The 12,827-nt window shown below is 41.1% G+C and overlaps 1 protein-coding gene and 1 long non-coding RNA gene across 2 annotated transcripts; both read left to right on the top strand.

Annotated features, from left to right (window-relative positions):
* Window positions 1–447: 447 nt before the first annotated feature.
* LOC5499154 (pancreatic secretory granule membrane major glycoprotein GP2) lies at window positions 448–9,723 on the top strand. The gene is made up of 8 exons (XM_048731149.1): window positions 448–605; window positions 1,280–1,639; window positions 6,420–6,533; window positions 7,008–7,216; window positions 7,523–7,676; window positions 7,839–8,067; window positions 8,552–8,925; window positions 9,173–9,723. Exons 1-8 carry the CDS (start codon window positions 521–523, stop codon window positions 9,361–9,363), a joined length of 1,716 nt encoding a protein of 571 aa, XP_048587106.1. The 5' UTR covers window positions 448–520; the 3' UTR covers window positions 9,364–9,723.
* A 1,756-nt stretch (window positions 9,724–11,479) lies between these two features.
* LOC116613815 lies at window positions 11,480–12,727 on the top strand. The gene is made up of 3 exons (XR_007312486.1): window positions 11,480–11,707; window positions 11,792–11,931; window positions 12,587–12,727. It is a non-coding gene; the product is annotated as an uncharacterized LOC116613815 (long non-coding RNA).
* Window positions 12,728–12,827: the final 100 nt, after the last annotated feature.

Raw genomic sequence — 12,827 nt, 5'->3', positions numbered from 1 at the left:
GATTAATTAATTAATCCAAAACGTCTTTGTTGTTGATCATGACTTTTATCGTTTTGGATTAATTAATTAATCCAAAACGATAAAAGTCATGAACAACAACAAAGACGTACCAAGTAATGAGTAAAGACAATTTCCTCTATTGATGGCTGAGTTGAGAAGGGGCGTTTGTTCACACGAATTTTACTTCGGTGGGCACGAAAAATAAAGTTTAAAGGGTGTGTCCGGTTTCCCATAGATGGTTACACGATTTACTATGCTTGATGAAAAAAAACAATTGTGATGCCCCAGATAAACACACCATTAAGAACTGATTAGAAAAATTAATTGTGGCGTTTATGTATACTTGAGAGATCGAGATGATTTTCAAGATTAGAAAATATGTAAGCTATGAACTTTCTTTCCAAATTGACAGATAAGTCTCGCCATGAAATAATATAGGCGGGTATTTATTGATAAACACCATCAGCTCAACTCGGACTGTTCATTTTCGCCAAAACTCACCCAGCAAACAGATTGAATAATGACTTGCACGAAGATGTTGTTAAGCGCGGCTGTTATTGTCCTGGTTTTGCTGTCAAGTTTCTGCGCGACTTACGGGCAGTCAGGTAAGAAATCTTGAAACAAAGACATTTTTTTTACTTTTAAAAGCTTAGTAATTAATATTTATTTTGAATTTCTTTGGTGCTAAGTTGAAAATCTCAGAGCTTGTTGTGGCGGGTGCAGGCGCATTGGGGATTTATTTCTTTTTTGCATAGGAATTTGAGCACTGTCCTCGGGGGACACCGAGAAACAAAAAAAATTGCCTTAAAATCGCAAAACAAGGCGAGCAAGAGAGCACTTGGAAAATAAAAGCCTGGGCAGGCGCGTACACAGGGGGGTGCACCAGCGCGCACCCCTCCCCCGGCCAAAAAGTGGGTCATTTCTTATTAAGGAATCTTCAAATACTATGCTTTTTTCAAATGACTATGACTTTTGCAAATGATACGAGCATCCCCCCCCCCTTGGCGGCCAAAAAGTGGGTCATTTCTTAGTAAGGAAACTTCAAATGCTATGCTTTTTCCAAATGATACAAGCATTCCCCCCCCCCCCCCCCCTTGGCGGTCACATTAAAATGTTTGATGTTTGAATACCATTCGGGGACCTATCCTCGATAATTTTTTTTCTTTTTGGTGATATTCTGCTTTTTGTTATACTACAGTGCCCGAGTAATGCGATCAAACAACATGTAATCATGCAAATGTAATTCATTTACTAATTTTGTTTCCTTTTACTCTTTCAGAGTGTAGCAACTATGTGACTCTCAACACTATCGACCGCTCGCAAAACTCACATAACAACGGTAATGTCCAGTGTGACAGCGGCCTTAGCGGATGGTACCGCATCTCCGGTGACGCAGGGTACCGCATGCCGACATCGTGTACGCGGGAATTTTACTGTGGTACAGATGCTGCCGGCTGGTTGAACGGCGCACACCCTTCAGTCGCTGACGGAGTTGTCACCAGGACAGTTTGTTACAGCTACAGGAATGATTGCTGCATGTGGAGCAACAACATCCGCGTGAGGAACTGCGGCGAGTTCTACGTGTACGAGTTAAGTGCACCGCCAGGCTGCTTATTTCGCTACTGCGGCAATGGAGCAGGTAACTACTTTTGCATCTCAGCCACAGAATTTGATAAATTGTAAAACCTTAAATTGAGAAAATTGCCCATCTCGTTACTAATCTTCCACATCCGACATCCCCACAATCCTATCACTGAAACTCAGAAAACCGAAGCGAAAGAATGTTATGTGTGGTGTGTAATCATCTAGCGGGTGTCTTTATATTCCACTTGCTAATGCTCAGAAACCCCTGCATTACGAACACCCCCTAAATACGGACACCTCCTTGATAGGAAAACCACATTAATTAACCTAATTAAGTTTGATTAAAGAAAAATTCACCATCGGATCCTCTCTGTCCCAGAATTTATGATTTTCAGTCACACAAGACAAGCGTCCGAAGAAATGCGCTCTCCTACCAGTACCAGCATTTACTTTGTATTTCTTCAGTCTTTCTTCACCCTCAATTCTCTTTTAGCTTTCGTTGGCATTTTAAAAGCGTTGTTGTGCTTTATATTGCTATATTCGAAGCGAAGTTTTGCCATTATCAAGTATCAATCTTGCTAGTGACACTCAAAGAAAGATATGCTCTACTTTTAATTTATGACATTGGTACTTGGTAAATCCACCATAAGGGGTCTGAATCTCATACTGTATGTGAGTAAGCACCCAGTATTATTTAATGATCTTGTGCCCATAGTTCAAATGTTTAATATATTGAAGAAATCCATTGAAGTGTTACGTCATTGATTATTGGAATCAAGTTTCTTTTTCATTTTAGCACAATTACTAACTTCTTTTATTTCTTTTATTCATGTCTCTTCTATTTGTAGTGTCTGGTGTCTGTGTCTTTTATATTTTTTTTAATTTGTCTTCCAAAATTTCAAAATCCGTTAAAAAAGTAACAAGTAAACATTGAATGAAAAAGCTGACTTTAAAATTGTTGACTGCGCAACAAATTCTCCAAACTCGCTACTGTTCTTTGGTGTCCTTGTTTTGTGTGTTTAGTCTCTTCTGTCCTGTGTCCTTAGTCTTGTGTATTTCAACCTGTATTTTGTTTCCTGTGTCTTGCGCCCTGCCCTGTGTATCACCAGTTAACAACAGTTAACGCTTAATGTAACACATTTTCAACGCTTAATGTTATAACGGACTTAACGCTTAATGCAAGAACACTCGACGCTTAATGTAATAACCATGAACTTGGATATAGAATTTTGATAGATTTCGAAAGAAAAATTCGCAAGACAATCAAACTTAGGGTTAGTCGTCTAGTCGTCATCACAAATACGAATATCAATATCTTGAGCTACGGGAGTTGTGGCACGACCAAACTTAGGCCAAGTTTTCTTGAGGTCAAGGGGGGTCCAGCAAAATGGACACGTGACATGACGTCATTCATGACGCCATTGATTACGTCATCAAAACTAGGAAAATCATATCTTGGGCTACGAGAGTTGTGACCCGACCAAACTTAGTACAAGTTGTCTTGAGGTCAAGGGAGGGTCAACAAATGGAACACGTGACATTACGTCATTAATGACGTCATCAGAACTAGGAAAATCATATCCTTAGCTACGAGAGTTGTGACACGACCAAACTTAGGCCAAGTTTTCTTGAGGTCAAGGGGGTCCAGCAAAATGGACACGTGACATGAAGTCAATGATTACGACATCATAACAAGGAAAAATCATGTCTTAAGCTACGAGAGTTGTGACACGACCAAACTTAGGACAAGTTTTCTTGAGGTCAAAATCTGCCGAAAATCTGTCGTCCCTTAGGGTTTACCGGCAAACTTCCTGTTAAACCCTCTTAAATTGAGAATGAATAACGTGATTGAGGTGTCTTAGAAGGCCTTTTCTTTTGATCATCTCTAAAAATAACGCTAAACAGACGGGGTATTACATTCTAAGAGCTCTTTGGGTTTTTGTCTTCTGCGAGCCGAGCATTTTGAAGGAACATTTGACGATCCGGAAAGAACCAAGCACTCGAATTAAACTAGCCAAGGATGTCCGACCATTGCTAGTACTTGCGAGAAAGTCGGTGAACGATTGCGATTCAAAAACTGCTACCCCTAAAATAATACGAAAAAGTATATAATAAGTCAAAAGTATTTTGTGTATTTTCAAAACTGCGGATTTTTTCGTATCTTGTAATTTAACTGGTACAGGGACTAAACTTTGAAACCGATGGTTGAACCGCCCCGTTTCCCCTACTCCTCCCCCAAGGCAAATCCTGACTATAATCAAGGATGCTAAAATAGAGATAAAACATATCATTTCTTTGACGGTAATGTATCCTGGCAAAAGTTAATAGAAGTTAATAAGCGTTACGCTCTAGTAAGCACCCGTGATAGCGCTTCCTTTGTGTAGCCTTCCGTCGGTTTCGCTAGCTTCCGGAGCTTGTTATCCTAGTGATAGGGCCTCGCGCTCCTATACAGCGAACTTATTGCCAAAATGGGTAGACTATTTTGGCTATCGCTGCGATTGTTTGGCAAGTATGCGCCACTGATGCTGTACGAAAACTAACTGCGAGCCGTCGATGACGAAACCTATAAAACACTTAGCGACCTCTGTGAAGAGCGCAGAAGTCTGCACGCGTTCGATTCTGGAGGAATCGGAATTTGTTTCCCGCAGCAGAAGAAGACGGCAAAAAGCAGCTTCTCTTTCAAGGGGAGGCAGTTATGAAAAGTTCGAGGCTCGACAATGTTGTGGAAGAGGAATTTGCTCTTTGTATTGTCCGATGATGAGTATTTTTGTTAATAATTACTTCTTCGGTGACATCACATATCACATGACTATCCTTCCTTGACACCTACATGACATCCTCCAAGTTTGGTTGTCCGAGGATGCTTCTATCGTGAGATATGAGTATCTTCGTTTTAATGACGTCATCGATGACGTTACACCTCACATCACTATTTATGCATCCCCCTTGACACCTACATGACACCCTCCAAGTTTGGCTGTCCGAGGATGTTTCTATCGTGAGATATGAGTATTTTCGTTTTAATGACGTCATCGATGACGTTACACCTCACATCACTATTTATGCATCCCCCTTGACACCTACATGACATCCTCCAAGTTTGGTTGTCCGACGATGTTTCAATGATGAGATATGAGTATTTTCGTCCTTAGTTAAATTTAAGCGTCGAGTGTTTTTGCATTAAGCGTTAAGTCCTATATTACATTAAGCGTCGAAAATTTTTTACATTAAGCGTTAACTGCTTTATTACATAAAGCGTTGATTTGTTGTTACATTAAGCGGCGATTTTTGTTACATTAAGCGTTAGTGTTACATTAAGCGGCGAATTTTGTTACATTAAGCGTTAGTGTTACGTTAAGCGGCAGTTGTTACATTAAGCGGTGATACACCCTGTGTCTTATGATATGTGTCTTGTGTTTTGTTATCTGTGTATTGTGTCTTATTTTCTTTGTCCTGTATCTTGTGTATTGTGTCCTGTTTCCCGTGTCTTGTGTCCGTGTCCTGTGTCCTGTGTTCTGTGTCTTGTGTTTTGTTTTTTGTGTCCTTTGCCTTGTGCATTGTGTCTTGTGATCTGTATCTTGTGTCCTTTGATTTGGGGCTTGTATCTTTCGACCTGTGTCCTTTGTCTTATGTCCTGTACCCTGTGTCCCGTGTCTTGTGATCTGTCTTGTTATTTGTATGCTCTGTCTTGTGTCCTGTGTCTGATGGTTTTGTGTTCTGTGTCTTTTGCCTTGTTTCCTTTGTCCTGTCTTTTATGTATTGTAATCTGTGTCATTTAACCTTGTGTCCTGTGTCCCGTGTCTAGTGATGTGTCATGTTATTGGTGTGCCCTGTCTTTTGCCCTGTTACGTGTGTCCTGTGTCTTGTGTCTGAATATAGCATAGAAAACTGATTGGAGGTCAGTCATTACGGATTATTGCTATTTCTAAAACACACATCCTCTAGAGTATCCATCATACAAAGAGTCTCGGGTAAGGATAACCTTGGGGGATCTATCAAAATAATTGGACTGGAATTTGCAATACTGTACAAAATTAACATTGATCGGTGGAAAACTGAATTCGCGAGTGAGTGAGAACATCACTGACGTAAAGGTCGATTTTAATAAATTCTCTATAAAGGTTGGTTCTCACTAGGACGCAAGCGCAAGCGTAAGCGCAAACGGAAGCGCAACACAAGTGAGAATCGTTCAAACACAAGTTCAAACGCAAGAAAATCAAGCAGTTGCGTTCTCTTGCGTTTGCGTTATAGTGAGAATCGGAAATTTACGTGCGTTGCGCTTCCGCTTATGTCCAAGGGAGAACCAGCCTTAAAAAACAAATGAATTATTTTTTTACTAGTAATGATTGGCACATTAGTCATATTTTGACGGAAGTTCTGTAAAATAGACGTTAGTTATTAGTTTTAATACATATTTTTTGTTCTGGTGGAGGTGTAATAATGGTGACCACCCCTTTCTTCCCCATTTTTAAAATTGATGGGTCCTGTGTCCTGTGTCCTGTGTCATGTGTCTCCTGTCCTCTATCCTGTGTGTTGGGTCTGGGGTTCCGTAGCATTTCCCCTGTGTCTTGCGTCCTACGTTTTGTGCCATGTGTCTTGCATCCTATGTTTTGTGTTCTGTGTATTATGTCCTTTGTCTTGTTTCTTGTGTCCTGTTTCATGTGTCATGCCGTGAATTGTGCTCTTTAACATGTTACTTGTATATTATCTATTGTGTGCCTAATATCGAATATATTAGTAGAAGTTTTGTAAAGGAAAGAAATTTCAATGAATATTTGCGACTAAGGCATATTTCCAAAAAAATAAATTGATTTAAGAATCCTTTGTACTTACAGCAAGTAATTGCCGTAATGGCGGATATTGTAACTATGGAGGCACGTGCCAAATAGACGAATCAGGTGGACGATGTGCATGTCTGCCGGGGTATACTGGAGCGCGATGTGAAACAGGTAACAATCAACTTGAATTAATGGCAAACTCAATATGACATGTAGTTAAAATTAACTACACCCTATTTTAATGATAGATGAAACAAATTGGTTTGAGGCAATATATTATTACCGTAAAACTGGAAGGGACTCCTCCAGTGAGCATGGGAAAATATTTCCCTAGGTTTTTACTCCGATTGAATTAATTCCAGTATGGCTACCGTTCGAATGTGTGGAAGTAGGGGCAAATGTACTTAATTGATTCAGAAATTTATTCAGATTTCTGACCAAGAAAAATTAGGAAAAAGGCAAAAATGCAATTTACAAAACAGCTTCCACTGGTATTCCAGTAATAACTATTATGAAATAAATATAAATGACATATGACATATTTCTTATTTCTTGACATATTTTAATTACTCTGTAAAACTATGTAAAGTACACTGTTAAAAGAAAAAAGAAATTTAAAGAAGACAACTATCTTCTCCTTGGCAGGTTATGGTAATAACATCACATGTGGCGAGAACTTCATGGAGATCGAGTTGGACAGAACCGTGTACAGTTCTGACCCCCAGGACTATCATCTGAGGCACAAGGAGTGTCGAGGCCGAGTGCAGGGTGACGCCATGGTGCTGAGGACACGTCTGGACGACTGCGGTACGACTCACCAGCAGACCAGCAACACCATCACCTACACCAACGTGGTAAGATTTACTTTGATTAAGCAATGACAATTGGGCTTTGGTATTCATTCTTATACGGCCCTAGAAGCGCTGTAGGTGCCAAGCCTCAGGAAAAACTCCCCGGAGAAATAATAGGCACAATTGACTTAAATAGCAGAAAATATTCTTTGTAATTATTTATTGAGACTTTTTTAACAAAAGAGTTGTAAAATGTGGTATTCTCAAATCAGTTAATCGGAAATTGTATTTGAAAGAATAGCTATCATGGAATAGCAAAATGTCCTATATTTTTTTGTTTGATTAACAAGGTTTGACATTTTCCATCAGGTCAGCACGTACTACAAAGAAGAGGACGACCGCAACTCGTCTGGAATAACTAGAGCACGGAATTTTCACTTTCCGTTCACTTGCTCCTACGGACGAAGACAAACAGTCAGTAGCTCAAGCTACAGCCACGTAGGGAGCTTTATGGCGTCTGAAGGTAATTAAGGGAGGTGAATAACTCGGAGGTGAAGTGAATAACTCAACATATAGTCTCGTGGACACGCACTTGGCGTCTGAAGGTAATAAAGAGGGGTGAATAAAATTTTACCTTTAATTAACAAAATTACCTCTCTTTCACAAATAATATCTTATTTGCAAGGCTCGTACGGCAACTTCACGTTCAAGATGGCTCTCTATCGTAACCAAAGCTACAGCTCATCATACGAGTCTCGCGAGTATCCAATCAGCATCGCGCTCAACGAGCCCCTCTACGTGGAGTACAGTGTGACGTCATCCACAGCGAACATCGTGGTGTTTGCCGAGACGTGCCGTGCGACCACCACAGGCAAACCGAACACCTTGCCTCAGTACGACTTTGTGAAGGATGGGTAAGTTTTGCTATTAGAGAAAGAGGATTTGCGAGAAGCGGACGACGATCATCGAATTATTCTATTCTACCCTGGGATAACTTTTAACAATGTCGAATGGCATATTTTTCACACCTTTTCCAAGAAGACATTTATTTTGTCGCAAAAAAAGGCTGTTTCAGGGTTCAGGCACCCGGCCTAATGTTGCCTTCATTCTTGTTTTTTTTTTTTTTTTTTTTACAAATGATAAGCGTATTTGTATTCCTTCATCTCTATTTTTCTGTTTAAACGATAACAGTACAGTATATAGTTCATATTGCACAGTGGAAACAGTATTTTTGGTTTGAATCGCGGTCTCAAGCAATTTTGGTCTGAAGCGCTCGTCGCTAGCTATAAATTCTTTTCAGGATAACAAGGCTACACCCCTAAAGAAAACCTAGACAGTGAGTACTCGTTTTGTACAAATGCTGATTGGGGATTTTTACCATTTTCCATGCATCTCCAGCTGCGCGGTGGACGACACGATGACGTATAACTACACGCTGAACCGAGTGCAGAGGTTCACGATCCGCTCATTCCGCTTCATTGCCAACCACCCCGTGATCTATCTGCACTGCTTCCTTATGGTGTGTCACACGAACGCCTCAGACTCACGCTGCCAGAGAGGATGTGCTCAACCAATGAGAGCGCGCCGACACATCGAGTCTGGAATGCACGACAGCGTGACTGGAATTAGTGACAGCGTGACTGGAATGCGTGACCGTGTGCGACGTGATACAGTCGTTGATGGCTCCATGTTGTATGAGATCACACCGGGGCCCATAAGAAAGAAGGCAGCGGAAGAAAAAGATAAGAAAAGGGCTTCCACCAAAGGACAGGGTAAGACTCGACAGTGAATTGTAGGGGAAACATTACTCACATTTACTAGTTAAAATGTTCAATGCAACAATTGTATGTTTATACCACAGTTGGTGACACTCTATTGCTCGTCCTGTTAGGGAGAAGGGGGGAGGGGTGGGAGAAATTTACTGTAATAAGTGCATGTTTATCACAGGTGGTTCCAATTTGAGTCACGTCCTGGTAGGGGTGGGAAGCAATTGCTGACAGGATTGTATGTTTATCCCAGGTGGTGCCAACTTGAGCCCAGCCCTGGTGGGGGTGGGGGCGACGTTTGGCGGTCTGTTTCTTGTGGTCTGCGCCATCTTGGTTTTCGTCCTTTACCGGAAGAGAATCAAACCGGAAGTGCCTGTCCAGATGGGTCATGTGACCTCCTACGAGCAAAGCGGTGTGACGGATGACGAAGGACCGTCCAAGTGACACGTGACTACCGAAATTGTTTTTGTCACGTGTTAAGCGCGTCACGTTACATTTGCACCTGGATTGATTTATGAACACTTTTCTTAGATAGTATGGAACATAGTTTGGCGACAATTATTAACTCCAAATATTTTATGCTTTTATTAATCTGTAGGTATCCTTAACAGGACAAATATCATATCGCAGATTCACCATAAAGAATCTATTTTATGGTTATTTGCCTTCTAGAAACACAGTTTTTGATAGGGTCAGGAATTAAACATATCATTTGTAGCTTGCTTTAGTTCGATGCTACTTTATTATATGCCAGAGTGTTATAATTTCATTACATACAAATAAATACTGGAAAGCGCTTCAAAATCGACTTATATTTCTGCACCGTGCAGGCTTGTCAACAAACATTGTTGTTGAACCGCTGGTACCATCATCAAATGCAGTGCGTACACAATACCTCACACCCATGATTATTAACTGCGTGGAGCAGTCCGTATCGACACACTGACGACTTTAAATCGTAAAAATAAAAAAATGAAGCGCATTGGATCATCTCGCCATGTTAATTTGCGCTATTAAAACGCATTCATTTTTTGTATATAACTCCATAAAGAACAACATCAAGGATGCAATGTAGGCAATGATAGATCCAAAGAAAAAATGATAATGAATTGGGTACAACAAGCCTTCAAAACAAAATTTCCCGGAGGCAGCAAATTCAGAACCCCTTGTGCGACCACTCTCAGAATCCCTTATGCGACCACTCTCAGGACCCCTTGTGCGACCATTCTCAGAACCCCTTTTGCGACCACTCTCAGAACCCCTTATGCGACCACTCTCAAAACCCCTTGTGCGACCATTCTCAGAACCCCTTATGCGACCACTCTCAGGACCCCTTATACAACCACTCTCAGAACCCCTTATGCGACCATTCTCAAAACCCCTTGTGCGACCATTCTCAGGACCCCTTATACGACCACTCTCAGAACCCCTTATACGACCATCCTCAGAACCCCTTGTGCGACCATTCTCAAAACCCCTTGTGCGACAATTCTCAGGACCCCTTATACGACCACTCTCAGAACCCCTTATACGACCATTCTCAGAACCCCTTATGCGACCACTCTCAGAACCCCTTATGCGACCACTCTCAGGACCCCTTACGACCACTCTCAGAACCCCTTGTGCGACCATTCTCTGAACCCCTTATGCGACAACTCTCAGAATCCCTTATGCGACCATTCTCTGAACCCCTTATGCGACCACTCTCAGAACCCCTTATACGACCACTCTCAGAACCCCTTGTGCGACCATTCTCTGAACTCCTTATACGACCACTCTCAGAAACCCTTATGCGACCACTCTCAGAACCCCTTGTGCGTTTTTATTTGTCAAATAATTGTCAAATATCAAAGTTTGTCCGTTTGGACGAGACACATAAATTGTGGAAAAGTTTTGTGTTCAGTATACCTCAGTCTCCATAAGTAGACCCCTGTCTCAAGTATTCGCACATTCAGTGATCTATAAGGCCGTGAAATGTTATTGTGAGAACAAATGTAAAACACAGAAAAAAGAAATCACGGAAACAGTTATGAAATCCATCGAGGTCCGTTATTCTTTTAAGAATTAAAACTTTTCAACAAGATAAGTCGCTAGTTCCTTCTCTTTGACTTTTCCAAGCCTTAACCTAACATTTTCTCTGTTGTTTTTGTTCTTTCTATTTTATAGATCATCATCATCACATCATCATAGATCATCATCATAACATCATCATAGATCATCATCATAACATCATCATAGATCATCATCATAACATCATCATAACATCATCATAGATCATCATCATAACATCATCATAGATCATCATCATAACATCATCATCATAACAGCGGCCCATCGCTGCAGCATCTCATCTCAATTGTACCCTTGTCTTTATCTGTACGAAATCGTTACTGACGCAATTTTGGCACAAACATTTGTTGCTCATCCACACAAGCAATAAAATTTGCCACATACATTCGCCACATAAAATTTGCTTGTTAAGACGGGCCTTAAGGTAGGAAGGTTGTGCGCGCGCAAACTCCGTTTATGACATCACGTTACTTTTTCAAAAAAAAAACTACCTTTCTCTTTCCAGTACAACTAACTGGAATGATTCAAGAGGTAGATAGTTCGGAAAGTTCGACGAATTCGAGTGATTACGATCAAGGTGCAAGCGAGGAGAAACAATGGTTGCTGCTTGCTGGAATGTTTGTGTTTGCGCTGGAGCAGTACATCTTAAAGAATGTTCTCCCCGGCGATAAGGTCAACCCTTATGTATTCCCGAGAAACATCAAAGATATAGAAAACGGTAAGTTCACAGACCAACTTTCCAACCTTTCCATTACATTAACTCTTTAATCATTTCCTTTTTGGGTTTTAAAACATGACATAGATATAAAGATCAACACCTAAAGTGAAGTAACCGGAATTGAGCAGACGCCCGCCGAAAAATGGCGAGTACTACAAGAGAGACTGGGCTGGAAGAGAGAATACAAAGATGTGATATCAACCGCTAAAGACGCCTACTTAAAGGTGGGATAGCAGAGGAAAACAGGGGTCGGGAAGGGATGTTTGAAGTTAGGATGTGGGCGGGGGAGTATCCTCGCATTTCTCTGGCATCAGTTTTCAACGTTTTTATGGTATTATGAACTCGAAGGACTGCTCGCAAACCGCTTTATACACATAAAAAACAAGGCGCGAAGCTAGTTGCGGTCGCATGGGGAGGGCACACCTTTGTAATATGCGAACGTAGTTCAATGTTGATTTAGCGTAGTTTTATTCCTCCTGTACATATTTTTTTAAGAGAAGATCGATATTGAACTTTCATCTTATAGCTCAAGATCTCGACTCGGAAATATTCAATCCACAATCAGTAAGTTGTTTTTGATCATGTCCAATGTTAAAAATGAGACTTGCACCAGGAAAACACGAGACTTTTAAGGCGGCAAAATAGCGCGCGCTCTGGATTTTGGCGGCAAAATAACAGCAACAAAAATCAACTTATTTAGCACTTACGAATCAGCCAGTATTTGTCAGAAAGGGGTTTTTTTGTTTGAAAGATTTTATCTTTTCGCTCTCTAGCTTGACGGCTGCAGTCATTTCTATTTTTTGGCGTGACTTTGCCACTCAATAAGTCACGTGATTTCTTGGGGAAGTGGCCTATTTTGATCGAATGTTCTTTTTCCAGGTTAACCCTTCTGCTGACATTGAGGAAAATAAACACCGAGACCCTCAGCCAGCTTGACGTCCATAAGGCATTCGAACACGTGCTTTGCCCAGAGCTGAGGGCGGCGGGAAGAGAAGTGGCTCAAATAGTCATAGGGCTAAGGCTTTGCGAGGACCAGGGGGGACATAAAGGGGATGTGCAGGGGGGGGGGGTACTTGAAATAGATAGCAGTGAGGATTTCCTGACTCAGGGGAGTAGCAAT

Source organism: Nematostella vectensis, chromosome 8, assembly GCF_932526225.1.
Source record: "Nematostella vectensis chromosome 8, jaNemVect1.1, whole genome shotgun sequence".
Taxonomy (NCBI): domain Eukaryota; kingdom Metazoa; phylum Cnidaria; class Anthozoa; order Actiniaria; family Edwardsiidae; genus Nematostella; species Nematostella vectensis.
Note: the sequence above shows the minus strand (reverse complement) of the source record. Positions and strands in the feature narration are given on the sequence as shown.

What these genes read in the sequence shown, in the direction of transcription:
- LOC5499154 (XM_048731149.1), top strand. Translation starts at nt 521, where the DNA reads ATGACTTGCACGAAGATGTTGTTAAGCGCGGCTGTTATTGTCCTGGTT. An exon ending in CCATCACCTACACCAACGTG is followed by an intron (nt 7,217 to 7,522) that starts GTAAGATTTACT and finishes ATTTTCCATCAG; the next exon opens with GTCAGCACGTACTACAAAGA. An exon ending in GAGCTTTATGGCGTCTGAAG is followed by an intron (nt 7,677 to 7,838) that starts GTAATTAAGGGA and finishes CTTATTTGCAAG; the next exon opens with GCTCGTACGGCAACTTCACG.